We start from the raw sequence: 24,675 nt of genomic DNA, 5'->3' as shown, positions 1-24,675 counted from the left end.
CATTTATCCATATTCTCGTGTGACGGTTCTTCTCTAGCGGCAGCGGACGAGTGGCAGGACACTCGACACCGGATCCGTCTTGCTGTGCGTCTTCTCTCTGAGCAGCCTATTTAGCGAGGAGTCATTGTCGGTGCCTTCTTCCTGTTCCCGTCTCCATCTCGCCGTCCTTTATGCATAGCACGCTGCTGACGTCCTCTCCGAGAAAACAGCGCTTCGAGTCCCCGCAGCATGGTGCCGTCCAGCCGCTCCCACTGAGAGACATGGACGCCAAGCAGCACCAGATCAAAAGCCTGAAGAGCTACCCGGAGACCGGTGGCCGGAGCCTGGCCGCGGCGGCGGGGGGAGAGGGGGGAGGGTACCGGGTCCCCTCGGCCGAGATGGACATGGAAGCCAACATCCAGAAGGCGATCGACTTCAAGGTGGAAGGCCATCGCTGCTACAAGGAGAAGAAGTTCCGGGAAGCCATCGGCAAGTACCACCGGGCTCTGCTGCAGCTGAAGGGGGTGCATGTGGTGGACGGGACGACGGGCTCCGAGGTCAACCTGCTCAGTCAAGCCTCCACCAAGATGACCGAGGAGCAGCGCAGAGCCGTGGACATCACGGAGATCGAGTGCTACGACAGCCTGACAGGTGAGCGCCACGGGCTAGGACCAGAACCTCAAGGTCTGGGATCAGTACCTCGAGATCTCTGCTCCTCCAGAGGAGCAGAACCTCTCGGCTCCTTCCGGGGGAGCAGAACGGAATCAGAACTTCGAGGTATAGGCTCCCTCAGAGGTTCAGAGGAGTAGAACCTCGAGAGCTCGGCTCGTTTAGAGGAGCAGAACGGAGCAGAACCTCTCTGGCTCCTCTCCGTACTGAGACTCCATTGTTCGTTTCGGTTCAACGGGTTCATGAAGTGTTACACCACGGACGGTTTATCAAGTGTACATCCGGCCGATATTGGTGTTTTTTTTATGTTAGAAATATCCGTAAGAAATCTGTATTACTACGAGGAATAGCCGCGACATGACGTGAATAAATTACATGCATGAGCAACATGAACGAAAAACTGATTAGATGGTGATTCTCAAGCACCAGATTTTTTTTTCCTCGTCTGACGAAATCGATTAATTATCTAGCGATTTTCCAATCGACACATCCTAGTTACCAAGCTTTCGATTGGCAGGTGAATCTGATTACGAGTAGGCCTGATGCACACATACATATATACATATAGGCTACATGTGTATATATATAAATGTATATGTATATTTGCATATGTATATTTATATATATTATGTATACCCACAATATGCAATATGCTCAAATAATAAAGAGAATTCATTAATAGTAATTAAAGCTTACTTTAATTACTATTAATGAATTCTCTTTAATTATTATGACAGCAGTGTTGTTCTTAAATGGTATTAGATATCCATAAGGGTTAGGGTTAGTGGTGGTGAGGTGTGTTATGGACTCACACATGATCCCAGTTGTACAACAATGAAACCCACTCAGTGCTGTGTGTTTCCATGGTCTGGGTGGAGGACATGTGACTGGTCTCACATTGGGACTGGATGCATCCTGATTGGATTCTCATGATTCGACACGGTGCTGCTATCCACAGATCACGTTCCTGGAAATGTTGCTCATGTCAAACTCTGTAACCGTGATTCAGCAAATAGCTGAATTCTTTCAGCTGAATTCTTTCAGCTGGTTCTCCAGCGCTCTACAGCTGAACATGTTGCTACTATAAGATGAAACAAAGACTTTATTTAGGATATACTGACAATCATAGATTTGAATCAGTAGATTTCTAATCAGCATAAATCCTCAATATTTTGTTTTTTGGTTTGGCGAACACGAGTCCCCCAACAGAAGCATCAAAACAATACTCTGAAACGTTGTATCCTAGCAACCACGATCACTACAATGAATCACGGTATCCTAGCAACCACACTCACTACGATGAAACATTGTATCCTAGCAACTACGCACACTACGATGAAACACTGTATCCTAGCAACCACGATCACCACAATGAAACATTGTATCCTAGCAACCACGATCACTACAATGAAACACGGTATCCTAGCAACCACGATCACAACACTGAAACACCATATCCTAGCGAACACGATCACTACGACGAAACACGGTATCTTAGCAACCACGATCATGCTCTCTACGATGAAACACCGTATCCTAGCAACCACGATTATGCTCTCTACGATGAAACACCGTATCCTAGCAACCACGATTATGCTCTCTACGATGAAACACCGTATCCTAGCAACCATGATCACTACGCTGAAACACCGTATACTAGCGAACATGATCACTACGACGAAACACGGTATCCTAGCAACCACGATCATGCTCTCTACGATGAAACACGGCATCCTAGCAACCACGATCACTACGCCGAAACACCGTATCCTAGCGACCAGGTGAATGAACGAATGTGAACGACCCACCTTACGGAGGCACAGCGCGCCGGCCTTCAGAAAACCCCCCAACGTCACCGCTTATCCCTGACCCCCCCCGACGCCCGCTGACGCCCGCTGGAAAGGTCAGCTGGTTATGTAGCGGGCTGCTGGGGGCCGGTGGGGGCCGGTGGGGGCCGGTGGGGGGCCGGTGGGGGCGGGGTCCCGGGCCCTGTGCGTGCCCGGGTTGGGCTTGATGCGCTGAAGGTCGGCCGGTCCCAGCCAGCGCTGGGGGGCCCGTCTGGAGCCGGAGGAGGAAGTCCACTGGGGCGTGAAGGGGAGGGGGGGGGGGGGGGAGGAGGGGGGGGGAGGTATGATGGATGGATGCAGGGGGAATAAAAGGGGTTGGGGGGCCTGAGGGGTAGAGAGAGAGAGAGGTAGAGAGAGGTAGAGAGGTAGAGAGAGAGAGAGAGAGAGAGGTAGAGAGAGAGAGGTAGAGAGAGAGAGAGAGGTAGATGCAGGAGTGTGGATTAAAGGAGAGACACATGGACAGAGATGGTAAACAATAACAAGACAGAGGGACGGACTCGGGGGAGGGGGAGGGGGGGCAGCCAGGGGGACCGCAGGGGATCGTGATTACCATGGCAACCAGGTCGGCCTCTCCTCCTCGGTCGTGTGTTGTTAGCTCACCGGCCGTCTTATCTGTTACATCACACACACACACGTGTGTGTGTGTGCCTCCACGCATCTCCACGTGATGAGAGACAGCGGCCGGAAAAACACGCCAATTAAACACACATTCACACGCAGAAGAGGAGGCGGTTGAGGCCCCGCCCCCCCCCCCCCCCCCCCCCCCCGCGGCGTGTAGGGTGAGCGACTATGTTTTGTTCGTAGGTGAATCCGGAAGAAAGTCCCGCCTCTGACCCTAAGCCCTAACCCTAACCATAACCCTATCAGAGAAATGCGTTTGACGTTTAACGTTAGTTTAATATGCGTTACAATTTAAGTGACCTAGCCTGCGGTCACGTCACGGATTTGAGCCTTTTTGGATTGGATCAGGGATTTAAACCGACGTGATTGGATAACCTCTGGCTATCCCCTCATTAATATTCATGATTCTTCCGGATTCTGCCTACGAAAAATACATTTGCGTAGGGTGAGGGCGGCAGGGTGAGGCTGAGGCCACGCCCCCCGTGGTGTGTAGGGTGCAGTGTGTAGGGTGCAGGGTGGGGAGGCTGTGTGTAGGGTGCAGTGTGTAGGGTGCAGTGTGTAGGGTGCAGGGTGTAGGGTGCAGGGTGTAGGGTGCAGTGTGTAGGGTGCAGTGTGTAGGGTGCGGTGTGTAGGGTGCAGGGTGTAGGGTGCAGTGTATAGGGTGCAGGGTGTAGGGTGCTGGGTGTAGGGTGCAGGGTGTAGGGTGCAGGGTGCAGGGTGTAGGGTGCAGTGTGTAGGGTGCAGTGTGTAGGGTGCAGTGTGTAGGGTGCGGTGTGTAGGGTGCAGGGTGTAGGGTGCAGTGTGTAGGGTGTAGGGTGCAGGGTGTAGGGTGCAGGGTGGGGAGGCTGTGTGTAGGGTGCAGTGTGTAGGGTGCAGGGTGTAGGGTGCAGGGTGGGGAGGCTGTGTGTAGGGTGTAGTGTGTAGGGTGTAGTGTGTAGGGTGCAGGGTGTAGGGTGCAGTGTGTAGGGGGAGGCTGTGTGTAGGGTGCAGGGTGTAGGGTGCAGGGTGCAGTGTGTAGGGTGCTGTGTGTAGGGTGCTGTGTGTAGGGTGCGGTGTGTAGGGTGCTGTGTGTAGGGTGCAGTGTGCGATGCACCGGGCCCCGGCGCCGGCTCATTAGAACAGCCCCCTGCCGGACAAGGCCGCCCCCTGCGGTTCTGGGTGAGGAGCTGCCCTGTGATTGGCCCCCCCGTCCGGAGCTCTGACGCATGATTACAGGAAGAGGGCGGGCGGCGGGCGGCCCCACCGGCGCCGGCGCCCGGCAGAGAGCCTCGTCGCTCGGTCACGCCGCATGCACCAGCGTGTGCGTGCGCCGGCGTGTGTGTGCGTGATGCTGGTTGGTGTAAATTGTTTGCGTGCAAGTGTGTGTGTACGTGTGTGTGTGTGTGCTGTGCTGTGTGTGCAAGTGGGTGTGGTGTGCAAGAGTGTGTGTGCGTGCAAGTGTGTGCGTGCAAGTGTGTGTGTGCAAGAGTGTGTGTGTGCGTGTGCGTTTGCGAGAGTGTGTGTGTGTGTGTGTGCGTGTGCAGTATTGTGGTTGCCTCAGCGGTTGTCAGCCTGAGGAAGAGCAGCTGGTGTGAGGCGGAGAACTGCATGTGTAAAGTGAGAGGGGGAGGGGGGGAGGAGAGAGGGGGGAGGAGGCGGGGGGGTAGAGTCCTGCTCACCCTGCCATTCTCACTGTGGACGTGCTGACATTGCATTGAGTTTGTGTAACTGGCTGGATGTACACTTGTTGTGTGTGTGTGTGTGTGTGTGTGTGTGTGTGTGTGTGTGTGTGTGTGTGTGTGTGTGTGCATGCCTGTGTGTATTTGTGAGTGCAATTGTTGTATACACATCGGCAAGTATTTATGTGTGTTTGTGTCCAGGTAAGTGTGTACGTATGTGTGTACATGTGTTTGCGGACGTGTGTACCTGTGTGTGTGTGTGTGTGTGTGTGCGCGTGCGTGCGTGCGCGTCCCTGACATCCTATCTCTGTTTACGTCTGTGTGGAGTGTGTATGTGGGCCTTTTATCTTGTTGACTTTGTTGTGACAAGGACAAGCCTGTCTGGTCCTGCTGCCCCTCCCAGTAACACTGGTCTCAGCCTCCCACCGCACAGAACCGCCACTCCCACGGACGGACAGACAGACCTGCTCCCGTAACAAACCACTAGAATGTGCTGAGGAAGGGTAAATGTTGTATTGCAACACTTGCAGAAAGCGACAGAATCTCAGGGTCCACGGTAAGGACGCTTTCTGGGAGAGAGAGAGAGAAAGCAAGAGAGAGAGAGAGAGAGAGAGAAAGAGAGAGAGAGAGAGAGAAGGAGAGGGAGAGAGAGAGAGAGAAAAGGAGAGGGAGAGAGAGAAATGACTAGAGAGAGAAGGAGACAGATAAAGAGAAGGAGAGGGAGAGACATAGAGATAGAGAGAGAGAGAGCGAGAGAGAGAGCGAGAGAGGATGGATGGTGCTCGTCCTAGTTGCCTCTTTCTAGAAGGCCCAGTGTCAGTGTGTGTCTGCAGGCGGGTTTCTAAATGGGTGGCAGCGTGCAGCCGGCACGCCGCCGGCGTCTGTCCTGTGTCACGGAGCGCTGCGCCGCGGCGCCAGAGGCAGCCTGCCCACCAGCCGGTCCACGGACACACACCACTGACACGGCCACGCAACACACTGCTACACAACACCCCACTGACACGGCCACGCAACACACTGCTACACAACACACTGCCACACAACACAATGCTACACAACACACTGCTACACAATACCCCACTGACACGGCCACGCAACACACTGCTACACAACACACTGCTACACAACACCCCACTGACACGGCCACGCAACACACTGCTACACAACACACTGCTACACAACACACTGCTACACAACATCCCGCTGACACGGCTGCACTATCAATCTACACACAACACGACTACCCACTATCAATCTACACACAACACGACTACACACTATCAATCTACACACAACACGACTACACACTATCAATCTACACACAACACGACTACACACTATCAATCTACACACAACACGACTACACACTATCAATCAACACACAACACGACTACCCAGTATGACTCCCTCCTGTCCAGCTCCCCCCTCCACGCCCAGCGAGGCTGCAGACAGACGGCAGGAGCGTCGGTTCGTCTCTGCCACGGCCCCCCCCCGGGCCCCCCCGGGCCCCCCCCGGGCCCAGAGGCCCTGAAGACCCCCCCCAGCGGCTCTACGCTCGCCCTGACGTCTCCCCGGGCGTCTCCGCTGCGGATCAATTTGTTTGTAACAATCCATCAATCAGGGGGCCGATCAATGATCACTTTGTGATCCTCGCTCCGGTGTGAGTTCCTCCTGTGTGATCCGGGTCCCGTCCTGCTAGCCAATCACAGCTCTGGTTCAGGGGAGGGGGCGGGACGGGAGGGCGAGGCGTTATGTCTGTAGCACCAGCACCTTGATATTCTGCAGCTGTCTCCCAGTGCCTCCCACTGTCTCCCAGTGCCTCCCAGTGCCTCCCAGTGCCTCCCCCCCGGCCGCCGTACTGGTCCTCTCAGGATGGATCAGCTCTTATCTGGATGGCTGTGGTGGTTGTTGTCGTTGTTGTGACTTTGTGTATTTGCATGTACAGTCTACCAGAATATACGGTATATGGAAAAGGCTCATGAGGAAACGACAACAAGGAAACAAGGAAAGGCGCTAAGAAAGGAAATGTCCTTGTGATTTATCCTGACAGGCCTGACGTATCATCGACCGCCACCATTACGACAATGACTTGGCGAAAATATATTGTGAGTGTTAGCAGCGGGCTAGCCCCTCGCTAAACATGCTGCTGACACCCCCCCCCCCCCCCACCCCCCACACACTCAGAGCAGCAGACCCCCACTCCTCTCTGCTGCTGGTGGTGTTCATTACATCCTAGAGAACCCAGAGATTCATGACATCACCGCCTCTAGCCAATCTCTAACCTCTCTAATAGAGAGGTTAGAGATCTCTAATAGAGAGGTTAGAGATCTCTAATAGAGAGGTTTAGAGATCTCTAATAGAGAGGCTTAGAGATCTCTAATAGAGAGGTTAGAGATCTCTAATAGAGAGGTTAGAGATCTCTAATAGAGAGGTTTAGAGATCTCTAATAGAGAGGCTTAGAGATCTCTAATAGAGAGGTTAGAGATCTCTAATAGAGAGGCTCAGAGGTCTCTAGCCCTGAACTCAGGGCGGTAATAGAGAGCCCTCCTCTCTAGCCCTACAGAGAGGAGGCACCACAGAGACCGGACCACCAGAACCACACTCACAGTCACATTTATCAGAAAGCTCTTCAAGGGCTGCCAGTTAAGTCCCTGGAGGGGGAGAGAGAGGCTGAAGAGAGCCCAATGGGAGGGAAGACTATGTGGGGGGGGAACCAGGACTGTGCAGGCCGTGGAGAAGGAGAGAGAACGACCAGACAGACAGACAGACAGACAGACTGACTGACTGGTGATGGCGAGGAGAATAGTGAGAGTGAATGTGCTCCATACCAGAAGACAAGAGATGGGAAGGAGAGGAGGAGGGGAAGGAGGAGAGAGAGGAGGTGGAGGAGAAGAGAGAGGGGAGGAGGTGGAGGAGGAGAGAGAGGAGGAGAGGAGAAGAGGTGAAGGAGGAAAGAGAGGAGCTGAGGTGAAGGAGGAGAACAGAGGAAAGGAGGTGAATGAGAGAGGAGAGGAGGTGGAGGAGGAGAGAGGAGGTGGAGGAGCAGAGAGAGGAGTTGAAGCAGAGAGGAGAGGAGGTGGAGGAGCAGAGAGTGGAGGTGGAGGAGAGAGGAGGTGGAGGAGGAGGAGAGAGGAGGTGGAGGAGGAGGAGAGAGGAGGTGGAGGAGGAGAGAGAGGAGAGGAGGTGGAGGAGCAGAGAGTGGAGGTGAAGGAGGAGAGAGAGGAGAGGAGGTGAATGAGAGGCGAGGTAGGGCTGCCGGCCAGGTGGGAGGTGCGTTGGGTTTGTGGACGCAGGCCGGTCAGAGCTGAGCGGGCGCCAGGGAGGAGCCAGGAGCCAAGCCTGCAGATGGCTGGGCACACACACACACACACACACACACACACACACACACATGCACACACACGTGCCACTGAACCACGCCTCGTACTGTACTGTTCTGCGAGGGCGAGAGAGAGAAATGAATAATATGAATCAGAAGTTTCATAAGGAGAGTGATGCAGAGTGATGGGGTGAGATGGGGTGAGATGGGGAGTGTTCGGGTGAGATGGGGAGTGTTCGGGTGAGATGGGGTGAGATGGGGAGCGATGGGGTGAGATGGGGAGTGATGGGGTGAGATGGGGTGAGATGGGGAGTGATGGGGTGAGATGGGGAGTGATGGGGTGAGATGGAAGGTGACACGTGCCAGGGGGGCAGAAGAAGACATCTGAACGCTGCGGTTCTCCGGCCCTGGCCAGAGGGCTCTTGTGAGGGTTCTTGGAGTACGTGTTCCTACTCATCTCTTCAGCCAAGGACAGGGGGGGGGGGATGTCACAGAGGACCTGACGTATTATATCACCAGCTCCTGGCAGGCCTGGGCGCCTCCTGCCACACAACCAATCAGAGGCCTGCGTCTGGGAGACGGGGGAGACGGGGGAGAGCAGGGTGTTCATCTGCTTACAGCCAGCACTGATGATCATTTACTGCGGCTATTTTTGAGTGGTCCTGAGCTCCGACGCCCGCACCCAGTAAACCAATCGGCCGCTTCCATTTATCCTCCAGCGCGCCGTGCTGATAAGAGCCATGAACGGCCTGAGCTCGCTATCTCTCTCTCTTGCGCTCTCTCTCTCTCTCTCTCTCTCTCTCTCTCTCTCGCTGTCTCTCTCTCGCTGTCTCTCTCTCTTAAGTAGTTTCTGACATTGAGATGACGAAGGTCGTGCAGAGGCTGCTCATCAACCTCATAGCCGTACTGACCATGCATATGAATGTGTAGATCAACCTCATGTACAGTATCTATACAGACAGTGTATCCGTGCTGACCGTGTATATGTACTGTATATTTATGCTTGGTCAATGAATAATGAATAATATCAAATGGTACATCACTTGTAAAAGGAATATCTCAAACATCTTGCGGTAAATAAAAGGTTGTCTCTGTTGAAGTCAAATACAGCTGTGTCTGTATCTGCACTTGGGTCTGAACGCAGCATCAGTAAACTCACTCCCATTCTATTATATCATCCATTAAACTGCATTACTGGTCAGCTCTCTGCCGGGCGCTGCCTCGGGGAACGCGCAGGTCGCTGAACACGCCCGACTGATGGTTCAAACTTGTGGCGTGATCTTTATGTTGATTTATGTTAAATTCACACTTTAAAGAATAATTGAATCGCGGTAATTTCATTGTGAAACAGTGCAGCAGAGCTTAGGGCTGACTCTGGGAGACTCTGGGCCAAACGGCTTGGCAGTATTTTCTGTTGACCTTTTCCCGAAGTCTCTCCCGGTCCTGTTGAAGTATCGGGCCGCTTGAATCTCCGGTCCCAGCTCTGTCTGTATTTATAGCCTCCAGAACTCCTCCACCGAATGTTCAGACTCGGTTTGAGGAATATGTTCTGTGAGATCAGGACTCCCTCTCTGGTCGGGGCTGCTGAACAAAGCCTGCTGTGTTCCGCTGCGTTCACACCGCCCCGCAGAGCGCCGAGAGCGCCGAGAAGAAAGTGGGGCTTTCTGTCGCCTGGTTCTGGTGATGTAACCCGTTGTTCTTCTGCTTGTCTGCTTGTCTTGTTGTCTGTTTGTCTTGATGTTTCTGCAGCTCTCAGAACGACGCGCTGGATAAAGATCAGAAAGGGGGGAAGAGACGCGGGGTGAGACTGTCGTTTGACTGTCTCACCCTGTCTCACTCTCTGAGCGGTGAGCTCAGAAAGAGACGCAGGAGGAGACTGTTGTTTGACTGTCTCACCCTGTCTCACCCTCTGAGCGGTGAGCTGAGGAAGAGACGCGGGGTGAGACTGTTGTTTGACTGTCTCACCCTGTCTCACTCTCTGAGTGATGAGCTCAGGAAGAGACGCAGGAGGAGACAGTGGTTAAACTGTGCAGTCTGATTGTTTGGGCTATGAAGCTGATAGGATCTAGTAGGCTGATGGTGAAAACATTCACCGATATTACCAATACACCAGGTCTGCATCATAATGAGTTTATTCGTTATTTCATCTACAGTTATTCATTTTCCTCTTCTCATTTGAATGCTTGCCTTCACTTGTAACACTTGAACAATCATACCAGTAAAGTGTTCTCACTACCTCCACAATGCTCTGAGCTGGGGTCAAGCCTCTGCTCGCTGATGACATCACCGGCCGCGTAATGGGCTGCGCCAAAGGCCATCCCATAATCACATCTCTGCTTTATCGGCCCTTCCCTGTTCCCCATCCTCCCAGCGTCTGCTAGGACTCAAAGACGCTCTAAACTCTGTACAGAATCAGCTCTTTATGCACAGAGAGGATCTGGAATAGGATCGGAACACAAACGTTTCCCCGCCTCTCTAAGCTGTCCGGTAGCGCCTGGCCAGTGGGACTGAAGGCATGGAGCGGACCCCGCCAGGCGGACCGGGGCCCTTGCAGCGGTTCGTATCGCCCGGGTTTCGTTTCCAATAAGCAGAGCCTCGGCCCCGAACATGTCGCCAGGGGGCCACGAGGAGCGGATTTATGGCATCATGTTGTCAGCCAATACTATAACTCTTGTTGTTATTGTTGTTATTATTGTTATCTGTGTTCTCAGTGTACTGCAAGATCGGGAGACTGATGCCCGCTGTAACGTTTCAAACCAGACGCAGAGTCGGAGCCGGAGAGAGAGACAGAGAGAGAGAGAGACAGCGAGAGAGACCGAGAGAGAGAGACAGCGAGAGAGACAGAGAGAGAGAGACAGCGAGAGAGACAGAGAGAGAGAGAGACAGCGAGAGAGACCGAGAGAGAGAGACAGCGAGAGAGACAGAGAGAGACAAAGAGAGAGAGACAGAGACTGAGACAGAGAGGTACAGAGAGAGAGACAGACAGAGAGCTTCAGAGAGAGAGAGAGAGAGAGAGAGAGAGAGAGAGACAGACAGACAGACAGAGAGCTTCAGAGAGAGAGAGAGAGAGACAGACAGAGCGCTTCAAAGAGAGAGAGACAGACAGAGCGCTTCAGAGAGCGAGAGAGAGAGAGAGAGAGAGACAGACAGACAGAGCGCTTCAGAGAGAGAGAGAGAGAGACAGGCAGAGCGCTTCAGGTGGATTTCTCCCCTGCGGTGATTGAAGTCCGGGTAAAGATAGCCTCCTCGTTTGTATAAATATTTGAGTAGACGGGCATTAATCCTGAGTCAGCGACTATTTTAGGGTGTGCTGAACAGAGCCGGAGCCTGGATGGATGGTGGGTCGGGGGGGGGGGGGGGGGGGGGTGCTGGTAGTCTGGGCGTCACAACGTTGAACGGTGAAAGCGAGCGGCTCGTGGTTGAAGTGGAGTGGAGAGCCTGATCCTCCAGGCTTTGGGAACGCTCCCCGGGAGTCTGGGTTCCTGTAAACGGTTCTCAGGGCGGTTCTACCGTCCTCCATCCCTCCTCTTTCGGGAACGCCGTCGTCATGGTGACCGCTCCGTCTCCGCCTCTCTCGGCCAGGAGATCTAACAGAATCCGTCCGCTACCCGACTCCTCTCCGGCTCCCAGCCTCGCTGTGTGGCATTATGGGTAGGCCTAATTCATATTTCATACGCAGCGTTTCCCCCCAGTGTCACTCGGTCACACCAGCGAGGGGGGGAGTTACCGTGGAAACTGCTGCGTAACCAATAGGCAGTGAGCGACAAGTTGCAGAACAAGGAACAAAAAGGCTGTGCTCGTTAGGCGGAGACGTTCGGATCAGACCGGATCATCTGAGTGCTTCTTTATCAACCAACCTTCTAGGCTTTGAGTCGGTGGTTTTTTTGTTCGTACTTTCTCCGCTAAACGGTTCAGTCATGAGTCATGAGTCATGAGTGGGTCGGTAAGGCCTTTGTGTTCGCTGCGAGGTTCGACAGAGCTCTGAGACAGACGCACACGTACGTACACGACACACATGCACGCAAACGCAAGCACGCGCACACGCACGCACGCTTACACAAACACATGCACACGCACGCACGCACACGTACGCACGCACGCACGCACGCACGCACGCACGCACGCACGCACGCACCTACACAAACGCACGCATGCACCACACAGGCACACACTTTTAAAGCAATATTCGTCTCTGCATTCATCCCACCTCCCGACGACAAGCCCCGCTAATGAAGCCCGCTTCGCGTCGCCGTGCGCTGATACGCTCGTCCTCGACATCATCGGCGCCGCTTGTTCTCAATGAATATCTTCTCTCCACGGCAGGCGGGGAGAAGAAGAAGAATTCATTAGGGAAATCTCAGTCGCCAATATCTCAGCATCAGTTCTCAGAGTTCACTGGAGGTGACGCCGGGAGGAGAGGCCAAAGGAAAACAAGGGTTTGTTTCCCCTCGAGTTTCTCCGCCAAAGTCACCGCTCCGACCGGAAACTACGAGGGGGGGGGAGGGGGTGGAACGCGATCGGATGGGAACGGAATAACAATGACGTTGAGAAGAGTAAAACTCGTTTCACGAGGATGTAGAGAAGGAGGCTGGGGACAGAGAGAGGAGGGGGCTGGGGTGGGGGGGGGGGGCTGGAGATACACAGAGAGGAGGGGGGGGGGGGGGGGCTGGAGATACAGAGAGAGGAGGAGGCTGGGGGGCTGGAGATACAGAGAGAGGAGGAGGCTGGGGGGCTGGAGATACAGAGAAAGGAGGAGGCTGGGGGGCTGGAGATACAGAGAGAGGAGGGGGGGCTGGGGGGCTGGAGATACAGAGAGAGGAGGGGGGGGACGCGGGGAGGGAGGTGAAATATAATGCTGTGTCACATCACAGCCCCCCTCGGTGATAAACACCAGGCTGTCCTTCTCCATAACAACAAGGTTATCATCACCCCCCCCCGTCGCCATGGAGCTGATCAGCAGCACTGAGAGAGGACCCCGCCCGTCCCTACGCCCGGCCTCCACCGTCCTACCCCCCCCCCCTCCTCCACCCGGCCTACACCCCCTCCCCTACACCCCCTCCTCCACCCAGGATGACCTGCCTACAGGTACCCTAGTGATGGGGAGGATTCCTCCAGTGTGTGAGGGTGATGGAGTGGGGCGAGATGATCCGTGATGGACGGCAGCGCTCAGAGGGGGGTCGCAGGTGGATGATAACATATTATAATGATAATGAGAGAGAGAGCGAGAGAGAGCATCAGCCGGAGAGACGGTCCCCCCCCCCCCCCCCCCCCCCCAGCAGAACTAATCAGAGGCTGACTGACAGCAGACTAATCACGGCCACCGGTGGGTTGTGCATCAGTCCCTCTGAGGCGTGGTGCCTGACCTCGCTCTGTGCAGGGCTGGGGGGGGGGCTGGGGGGGGCTGGGGGGGCGGGGCCCAAGGAGACCCCGCCAGGGGGGGAGGGAGGGAGGTGAAGAGGCCTGGGGGTCCGCCGCTGACAGATGAACACACACACAGGTCACCTGGTTGGGTGAGAGAGAGGTGGAGAGAGAGAGAGAGGGTCTGAAGGACGAAGGCTCGTCTTGTCCTCCTCTAGTTTTCCTCCTCCTTCTCCTCCCGTGGTCCCTGCTGCTGTCAGCTCGCTCTTCTCCCACAATCCCCGGCTTCTCTCGTTAACGCCGGGCTCCGGACTTAACGAGAGGGCGTTGTTTGTACTTTGGGGGAGGACTTAACGAGTCCTTAACGACCTCGCTGCGGCGGCGCTGCCTGTTTTTATGTCAGTCCTCCGTGGCGCTCGGCTCCGTCTCCTCCTTCACCTCTGCTGTCTTTATGGTGTCAACCCCCGGGGCTCTCTCCCTCTCTCTCTCCCTCTCTCTCTCCCGCTCCTTCTCTCTCTCGCTCTCTCTCGCTTTCTCTCTCTCGCTTTCTCTCTCTCCCGCTCCTTCTCTCTCTCTCTCTCTCTCTCTCTCTCTCTCTCTCTCTCCTTCTCTCTCTCTCTCTCTCTCTCTCTCTCTCTCTCTCTGTGTTTGAGACGTAATGCTTTGCAGCAGGTAAACAGCAGGCTCTGCGGTGTGTGTAAACCACACCTACACCTCTCATTTTAACACACACACACACACACACACACACACAAACTCCAACACCAACAAACACAAAAGCACACGTGCACCTCCACACAAACACACACGCACATAAATGTATATTTACACACACACACACACACACACACACACGCGCGCACATCCACACAAGCACACACCCACAAAGACAAGCACCGAGGAGAGTCACACGCGCCCACGTTCCCACGGCGACGTCTGACAGACGATTCCGCCCTCTTAACGAGACGTGTGGAGCACGGATGTCCCGCCTCTCGCCCCCTCGTTACCGAGAAAGAGAGAGAGAGAGAGAGAGAGAGAGAGAGAGAGAGAGAGAGAGAGAGAGAGAGAGAGAGAGAGAGAGAGAGAGAGACCCAGAGAGAGAGAGAAGGAGCGAGAGAGAGAGAGAGAGACCCAGAGAGAGAGAGACCCAGAGAGAGAGAGAGACCATTACACTGACACTAACTGAATGTGAGCGCGGCCGTGGTCCCGGCAGCCCCACTAGCATCCTCCTCTTCCTCGCCTCCCGTCTCCAGCCTCCTTCCACGGCGACGACACGCTGGGGGGGTTTAGCCCTGAAACATGCTCTCAAAACACTGAGGTTTAGCACTGGAAAGAGTTAGAGGAAAATAGATTTAATACTGACACATGCCATTAAAGTAGAGAGATATAATACTGACACATGCCGTTAAAATAGAGAGATTTAATACTGACACATGGCATTAAAATAGAGAGATTTAATACTGACACATGCCATTAAAATAGAGAGATATAATACTGACACATGCCATTAAAGTAGAGAGATATAATACTGACACATGCCATTAAAGTAGTGGGATTGATACTGAAACATGCTATTAAAGTAGTGGGATTGATACTGAAACGTGCTATTAAAGTAGTGGGATTGATACTGAAACATGCTATCAGTAGCGGTTCTACATTGAATTACGCCCCGGGCGAGACCCCCTCCGTGCGCCCCCCCCCCCCCCCCAGCGGAGTTGTTGACGGGGGGAGGGGGGCGCCAATATGCCAATTCCCCACACAGTGATATGATCGATAATAGAAAACGGATGATAGAGCGTGGATGATTTTTGCGCGGATGACGCCCCCCATGTAATGCCGCCCCGGGCGGCTGCCCGCTTCGCCCTTGCCTAAAACCGTCACTGCATGCTATTAAAGTAGTGGGATTGATACTGAAACATGCTATTAAAGTAGTGGGATTGATACTGAAACGTGCTATTAAAGTAGTGGTGATAGATACTGAAACATGCTATTAAAGTAGTGGTGATAGATACTGAAACGTGCTATTAAAGTAGTGGTGATAGATACTGAAACGTGCTATTAAAGTAGTGGTGATAGATACTGAAACGTGCTATTAAAGTAGTGGGGAATGATACTGAAACGTGCTATAACTGCAGTCTCTGCTGTCTGTTGTCCTTTAGGTGATTTTCAGCCTGTTAGTGTGCAGACAGGCTGGCTCCAGGGCTGAGGTGTGTGTGTGTGTGTGTGTGTGTGTGTGTGAGGATCATCTCCTGATGACTCTGTCATTATCACACTCTAAATGCATCTGACCACACACTCTCTACACACTATCTACACACTATCTACACATTATCTACACACTACACTTCCTCTGACAAGCCATCCATCCACCTAATTGGTCAGCCTGGTCTAGCCCAGGCCTACTGGGGTGTGTGTGCGTGTGCGTGCGTGCGTGCGTGCGTGCGTGTGCGATGGAGAGCACGTAGGAGTGTCCTGTACTATTCTGCACAGTACATGCAGTACAATACATACAGTCCTGTAATCCACATGAAATACAAGACGCGCATTCCAAACACACTGTCATTTAACTGTTAGTACAACTGGAGCGATGAGGCTGGGCATACAGGCAACAGGTGGAGGGGTCTGGGTGGTCTATGTAGGCCCCAAGTGGAGGTCTGGGCCTACGTAGACCTGAGTGTGAGTGTGTGTGAGTGTGTGTGTGTGTGTGTGCGTGTGTGTGAGAGTATTTTCCACTGTAACATAGAGTGAATGCTGTGCACCTTGATTCACTCGTCCCTGTGTGGATGTTCATAAGTTATTGAGTTATTGTGGATATAAACAACTGACTTGAACACAGCACACACACGCACATGCACACGCACACGTGCACACGCACACACGCACGCACACATGCACACAAACACACATGCACATGCATAAGCACTCAGACACGCACACGCACTCACACATGCACACGCATGCACACACGCACTCACACACACACACACACAGGAATGGAAGGCCAAAAGGGTAATCTATGCCCTTTCTTATTAGTGCACAGACAGACACACACACACACACACACATACACACACTGTACACAACAATGCACCACAAGTCCATGCCAGCCCCTGTGAGCTGTATGTAGATTCAGCCTCTCACCGAAGGTATTGATGGTTATTGACCAGCTCCTCCCTCATCTCCCTGGTGAATTATTTAGCGCGATCCACTCCCCCATCACTCCCCCATTACTCCCCCATTACTCCCCCCTGGTCGTCTGACGAAGCACTTGGTCCTTCAGCACTCAATGCACTCTGGATCTCCGGCTCTATAGTTTTATATATATATATATATATATATATATATATATATATATATATATATATATATATTGGAAGAGAATCAATTGTATAACCAATAAATCCATAAAAAGTCCTACAACGCATATTAGAATAAACAATCAAACTGTGAGTGAACCTTTAATTGCAGAGGCATTCAGCCAGCACTTCTCTTCAATTTACACTTACTCTGGTCTTACCTCAAATCAGACTAGGTGTAGCAGCTCCTTTTGCTTCAAAACTATCTTTCCAATAGATGTTCAGCGGGTTATTATAGCCTAAGCTCTGGATGCAGTGCTGGTCCAGATGGTCTGGAAATGAAGTTCTTTAAACTTGCCTCTCATGTTTTGTCATTTCCACTGGCTGACTTATTTAATTTATCTTTCGCAACTTGTGAAACACCCTCATCATGGAAAAGCGCTAGAGTAACCCCTCTTCATAAAGGTGGTGACACCTCAGACACCAATAATTATAGACCAATCTCTAAATACCTTGCAGACCATAACATATTATCGCCACACCAATCAGGTTTTCGACCTAATTACTCAACCACCACTGCTCTTCTAAAATTTACAAATGATATACTGTCAGCTGCTGACAGCAATATGCCTACAGGTGCTATATTTATTGACCTTTAAAAAGCATTTGATATGGTTGATCATTATCTTCTACTAGATAAATTGTATGCTATTGGTCTTTCTACTAACTCTCTTTTATTTTTTAACTTATTTCTTCATTTTAGAAGTCAGTGTGTCTCCTTTCAGGGAAGTCAATCAGAATTCAAGATCATTGATAAAGGTGTTCCACAAGGCTCATCCTTAGGTCCTCTTTTGTTCTCAATTTTTATTAATGATCTTCCTCAAATCTGTTCTGACTGCGAAATTCATTTAGATGCAGATGACACTGTATTATACTTTTCCAGCTCTGACACTTCACAAATTCAATATTCTCTACAATCTGATTTCAATCTGGTTCAAATATGGTTCTCTTCAAATAAGCTTCTGTTGAATAAGAAAAAATCATATAGTATGTTGTTTTGCACTCGACCTGATCCTTCGTTATTAAGTAACTGGTCTATTAGTCTTCTTGATGGAACAACAATAGATAAAATTGAAGAATTTAAATATTTAGGCCTCTGGCTTGATTCTCAGCTATCCTTTAAACCTCATATTAACTCAATCACCAAGAAAATATTTGGCTGTCTGAAATCACTTTATCGTTCTGTTGACTGCTTCTCTCAAGAAGTCCGGAAAATAATTATAATGCAATTACTATTCAATATTGGACTATGCTGATGTTATCTATGGTAACACCACTGAAACAAATCTCCGTCCTCTTAATGTGCTATATAATAGTCTTTGTAGATTTGTGCTCAGGTGTCCTTTTAGAACCCATCACTGCCTAATGTATGAGTCCCTGAACTGGCCTGCCCCTAAGTCCAGAAGGCAACTCCATTGGTCAATACTTACTTTCAAATGCATCTATTTCAATTTCCCTTCATATTTGAAACAACTCTTAATTCCTTTTACTTCTCAATACAGTCTATGGCACATGGATCACCTGTTTCTATTCACACCTAAAATCCAAAAAGAAATTGGTCGTCGGGCGTTCAAATTCAAAGCTCCATCAGAGTGGAACAACCTTCCTTCCTCACTTAGGTCTATCATTTCTTTCCATATCTTCAAATCATCTTTAGTTACGCATTATAAAACATCCTGCTCTTATTTCTGATCTATCTTACCTTTTCTTTCTTGGACTCATTCTACTCATACCTGCTTTCATTTTGTCACTATACTGTATGTGTATCTACAAATATGTACTGTATACTTGACTTGTGTATGCAAGAAAATGTATTTATATTGGTGTATAGTATGCTTTTCAGTACAAATGTCTACCTTCATTTTGTTGAGGGATTCCTTTTTATTTATTTATGTATTTTTATTTATTATTATTATTATTATTATTATTATTGATTGTACTCTGTAATACTGGCTGGTGAGGGGTGGGGATGGGGGGGGGCTAGCTTTGGGGAGCAGTGTTGGAGTGTGCGTGGGTGTGTGAGTGTACGTGTTTGTCCTTGTGCTTATGTGTTTGGATTTATGTTTAGTAACTACTCTTGCTATCTTTGTATTGTTTGTCATTATTGTAAGGACCCCCTCGAAAATGAGATGATACATCTCAAGGGGCTATCCTTGAAATAAAGAATAAAGAATATATACATTATATATATATATATATATACTATATACATATTTATATATATATATGAATGCTTTTATATTAGATCATCTACTACACTCTCTCACTGTCTTCCCCTTCTCTCTCTCTCTCTCTCTCTCTCTCTCTCCCTCGTTGTCTAAGTAGGGTGAAGGGGTGAAGTAGGGTGAAGGCCGTTGACAATCCCCCCACCCCCCACCCCCACCCTGCACTTGACTCACTCCACCTTCCCCCGCAAACACCTGTTCACCATGACAACCCCCCCCCCCACCTTCACACCTCACCCCCTTATCCCTCGCTCCGTCTCCCACCTCTGCCCCCCCGGGCCTCCAGTGATCAGAGCCTGACACATGATCACACACACACACACACACACACACACACACACACACACACACACACACACACGCACGAGTGCTAACGGGGGAGTTAATTAAGGCCATGGCGGCTGAACGGGGGGAGAGTGGGAGGGAGACGAGATTGTGGATCCAGTAATGGAAGAGAGGAGGAACGATTTAGGAGAAAAAACGAACACATGCCCGCTCTCCCCCCGCCCCCCCCCCCCCCCAATATATATCTATAAATAGTAGCTTAGAATAAAGTAATAGAAGTCAGACATAAAACGGATGTTTAATGCACTATTGAACCCGACGCCGTCGCTGGTTCTAATACGGCGGTTCCAGATGCTGTGAGACCTCCGCTCTGTTTGTGACACTTCAATGAAAACACCAGAACAAACACAAAGCCCGCTCCCAGCCCGCCTGCGTTTCCGTTTGGTCGTCAACACCGCAGATCGGTTCCCCCCCCCAACCGCAGACCGAGACGAGTCATTAAAATTCACCGCCAGTCGGTCGGTATTGTGGCGGAACATCCTCCCATCCCTTCTTCAAAGCGACATGTTTTAAATCCCTCTTTGAGACTTTACCTTCATCGCTCTTATCACAGCGCCGGGCCAGTCCTCCTTTCATGTGACTAAATCTTCCTTTAGCTCGCTTTGCCTTTGTCGCAAGATGCCAGGCGTCCCCCCCTGACATCGTCTAACCCGCCTTCACCTTCATGATTACACACGCCCCGCCGCCGGTGGGTTCCAGAACACGGTGAGGAACGCGCGCCGTCTGGAGCCGGCCTCAGAAGTTTTTCTTCAAACCGCACCGCTGAGAGCGATGAAGAGGCAGCCTGCATCACACTGATGAACAGTGTGTTTATTCAGACATGACTCTCATATTTATGTCTGTATATTCATATTATCATATTCATCCGAGTCATTCCTCGTATATATCATGTATAGATTTATCGGAGGGCCGGACTTAGTGTTATGTGTTATATTAATAACATCATCATATCGCACCATGGCACTTAGCGTATGACAATGCAGATATTTGAGCCTTCAGCCGGCATTTAACAGCTTAGCCTAGCTAAAAGCTCTGTGTGAGGGGGGTGTGTGAGTGTGTGAGTGTGTGTGTGTGTGTGTGTGTGTGTGCATGTGCGTGTGTGCGTGCATGTGCGTGTGTCTGTGTCGGTCTTTACTAATGATGTTATTCCGACCTTAGCTGATCTCTTGCGCATCGGAGAAGCTGAGAAATGATGCAGGGAAGTAGTGCTTCCAGCGCAGATCTATAGATTGATGGCTGCAGAGAAATACACCAGGGTGTCTGCTAAGTACCCCCCCCTGCGCGCGCTTACTGGAGGCTTGTTTACCCCCTACAGGTTAGAACTCACCCAGTGGCCTCTGACTCTCTGTCTTACCCACACCGGCCTACTCCATCCGTTACTCTCTCTCTCTCTCTATCTCTCTCTCTCTCTCAGTCAGGGAAGCGAGGCTTAAGCATCCTCACGCAGAGCGCCCCCCCCCCCCCCCCCCCACACCCTCTCGCTCTGGTTCTGAACAGAGGGTGTCTGGTTTAAATTTGGTAAATTATTAGTCAATTAAGAAGTTAATTGCATTGCAATTAGGGACCATGCTCAAGTAATTGACCTACAAAGAAAACCCATGGGGACATGATAGTATGATGATGTGATGATGGCTCACGTGACGATATGTACACCTGGCATCTTACCCTAGCTATCTGTGTTGTATACAGGGAATGGGTTAACCTAGTGATGGTTAGTGCTTGGCACTTGGTTCTCTGAACATCCTTACTGTACCGACAGAGATATATTGTTGTTTCTCTTTCTTCTGACAAATGTAATTACTGTAAGTCGCTTTGGACGAATGCCCTAAATGTAACTGTGACGATGATGATCACTCAGACTGACCCGCTGTCCGTCCGTCCGTCCGTCCTTAGCATGCCTGCTGCAGTCGGAGCTGGTGAACTACGAGCGGGTGAAGGAGTACTGCCTGAAGGTCCTGGACCACCAGAGGGACCACTTCAAGGCCATGTACCGCGCCGGCATCGCCTGCTACCACCTAGGAGACTACGAGCTGGCCCTGAGGTACCTGCGGGACGCCAAGAACCGCGAGCCCTCAGGTAGACACACACACACACACGCACGCACGCACGCACATGCACACACACACACGCACCACCGTCCGACCCCAGGAAGTGGGGGCACTTGGCATAGCAGGTTGGCTGGTAACCTGAAGGTTGCTGGTTCGATCCCCGTCTCCACCTAACTGGGTGTCGAGGTGTCCCTGAGCGAGACGCCTCGCCCTGACTGCTCCTGACGAGGCTGGCTGTCGCCCTGCGTGTGAGAGGCGACTCTGCCGTCGGCGTGTGAATGTGTGCATGAATGGGTGAATGCTAGGCAACGTTGTAAAGCGCTTTGAGTGGCCACTGGTTAGAAACACGCTGTGTAAATGCAGTCCATTTGTCACCAATTCACAAACGACACATTCCCCCGGTGGACACTGGATGAAGTGCATCCAAGTCCAGTGGATGCACTTCATCCAATGTCCACCAGGGGAATGTGTCGTTTGTGAAGGAGTGTTTTTTTGCCGCCTTTGTTCCTTGTAACCGGTTCCTGTCCTGATGTCCTGATGTCCTGATGTCCCGATCTCCTCCACAGACACCAACGTGCTGCGCTACATCCAGCTGACGGAGATGAAGATGAACAAGAGCTGCCAGCGGGAGAGAGAGAGCGGGAAGGAGGCCCTCGGCTAAACCCTCCACCCCACCCCCCCAACCCCCGCCTCCCCCTGCCCCCATCATCTCCCCCCTGCCCTGCCCCCCCCCCCCCCCCCCCGATAGCACAGCCTGGGGAGGAGACAGAGGCCGACAGCCCAGTAGCAACAGATACCAACCGCATGTCCACCTCTGTCTGCACATCTCCCCCCCCCCCTCCCCTGTCCTCTCTTACCCCCCCATGTCCTCTCCCCCCCCCCTCCCCCTCCATGACTCTAGTATAGGCAGTCAAAGCAGCAACAAGCCCAGATTAACGACAAACCACAATAGGTGACAGAGATCTGTACTATAATCATATCTAAGAGGCGTCCCGGAGCGAAGAACGGACATCTGCTGAACCCTCTCCTACTGCTATCTCCTCTCTCTCTGTATCTCTAGCTCTGTCTGTCCCCATGCCAGCGGGTCACAGCTGGGGGGCAGAGGCTAAGGTGTGTGTGTGTAGGCCGTCCGTACGGCCTACCCCCTATCCAGACACACGCCCCCCCCCCCCCCCCCCATCCCCTCCCAGGAGCCCCCACAGACCACGCCCCCCCCCCCCCCCCCCCCCCCGCGGGCCCTCCCCCGTTATCATATCAAAGTGCTCGTTAGGAGACAGGAAACTGCCTTTGGGGCGTACTCGGCGGTCGTGCTGCGGCGCTGCTTCTTTGGTTCCTTCTCTCTGTGCCATTCTCTGTGTTTGTTGACTGTTTCTGAAGGGCTAATTCAACACGTTCCCGGTCCACCCTCACCCCCCGGGTTCCGCCGGGTGTCAGTCTGCTGTTAGCTCTCCTCAACGCTCATTGGTTGTCCCGAGGAAAGGAAACGTGGGGGTTCCCGCTGGCGTCCGACGGGGACGGACCAACACCACCCCCCCCCCCACCCCCCCGGCCACCGGCCACCGGCCACCTCCAGCTTGGGTGGCTGACGTTAGGCGTGCTGTGGACAACCTGGTGGCTTCACTCTGTGAACTACCCCCCCCCCCCCCCTGCCACCACCGCTCCACGCAGCTCATGATGTCACGGGGAGCCGGGTTCCCCCCAGAGGGGGACCAGAGCGGGGGGGGGCATCAGAACGCCACAGCGGAGACTCTCCAGACACGCCCCCTCTGATCAGAGAGAGGCGGAGACTCTCCAGACACGCCCCCTCTGATCGGAGAGAGGCGGAGACTCTCCAGAGGCCCCTCTGGTGCGGAGGTACTCACGCCGTCGGCGACCGCAAGCCTGCAGCTTTTTAGAACCGCTCCGACGCCCCCGCCACGAGAACCCCGGGCGATACAAGAGCGCCGTTTGAGATTCCAGACCCCCCCCGTCCGCGTGTGTTTTGACAGTGTCCGTGTTTGCTAAATGTCCTGAACCTCAGCTCCAGCGCTCCAGCGCTCGGTGTGTGGCTGCGTGGCGGCCAATGGGACGCTGCGTTGGCGTTGGCGGACCAGGAGGGGGGGCGTCCTCGGCGAGCCGTCCCCCCCGTAAGCGCACACAGCCACCCGACCCCCCCCTAGCTTCCCCAGTGACGTGAGGCTCCGTCTATGATGTCATTACGTTCTCCCCTGGCTCCCCGCTGTAGGGCTCTCTCTGAGCGGAAGCATGTCCGTTAATGCCCGACGCTTTTTTGTTGCGCTGCGCTGGTCAGGCTCGTCTCCTCCGTGAAGCCAGGGGCCCGGGGTCGGAGGTCAACTGCCGTCTGGCTGCTGAGGTCAGGAGGTCAGACACCCCCCCCCCCCCCCCTCCCCCCCCCAGACCGCAGGCCGAGGCGGGACTTAAGGGCCGAGGGGAATTATCAAAAGAAGATTAATTTTAAAACGTACCAAATCAAAGCCCGTCCTTATCTGCTGGTGACCCGGTGAAGAGGGGAGGGGGGACTTAAGGGTGTCAATGAGACCCTGGAGGGAGGGGGGGGGGGGTGGGGCATGAAGACAGGAGAGGACAGTAGGACGTAGGTCACTAGGACAGGAGGACGTAGGGCACTAGGACAGGAGGACGTAGGGCACTAGGACAGGAGGACGTAAGACACTAGGACAGTGTAGCTCCGTGTTAGCCCGCTGCTAGCAGGAGACCGGTCGCACGGAGCCTGGGTGGTGAGGAAGAGGAGCTCACCAGACAGGGAGCCTTCCTCTCTCTCCTCCCCCAACTGGAGCTCTGCTTCCTCTTCCTCTCTTAATCTCTCTCTCCCTCTCTCTAAATCTCTTTCTCTGAATCTTCTGTCTCACTGGCTTTCTATCTCTCTCTCTCCTTTGTCTCCATCCCTTTCTCTCTCTCTTAATCTTTCTTTCTCTCTCTTAATCTCTTTCTCTCTCTCACTTTGTATCCCTCTCTCTATCCTTTATCTCTCTCTCTCTAGCTCTCTCTCTCTCTCTCTCTCTAGCTCACCCTCTCAAAATGTCTCCCTCGCTCTCTCTCCGTCTCTGAGGAGATAAATCAACACAACAACATGGCACCTGTGAGGACGGTTTCCATGGCAGCCCGGGCTGAGTGCACTCATCCGTGGGGCCCCTGGGGGGGTCCGTCTCCCCCCAGGGGCCCGGTCGCCGTGACTCCAGTCCGTTGTCTTGTTTTCGTCTCCCTCTCTTTGTGCAGTCATCCCAGCTCAGAG

General features: G+C 52.6%; 1 protein-coding gene across 1 annotated transcript; it reads left to right on the top strand.

Annotated features, from left to right (window-relative positions):
- Nucleotides 1-170: 170 nt before the first annotated feature.
- On the top strand, nucleotides 171-22,086 carry ttc9b (tetratricopeptide repeat domain 9B; the record flags this gene model as incomplete). The annotated part of the gene is made up of 3 exons (XM_084466723.1): nucleotides 171-630; nucleotides 21,271-21,453; nucleotides 21,992-22,086. 3 exons carry the CDS (start codon nucleotides 171-173, stop codon nucleotides 22,084-22,086), a joined length of 738 nt encoding a protein of 245 aa, XP_084322849.1.
- Between the last annotated feature and the right edge of the window lie 2,589 nt (nucleotides 22,087-24,675).

This window comes from Micromesistius poutassou, assembly GCF_964030765.1.
Source record: "Micromesistius poutassou genome assembly, chromosome: 4".
In the NCBI taxonomy this organism is placed as follows: domain Eukaryota; kingdom Metazoa; phylum Chordata; class Actinopteri; order Gadiformes; family Gadidae; genus Micromesistius; species Micromesistius poutassou.
This window is presented reverse-complemented; position numbering and strand designations above follow the sequence as displayed.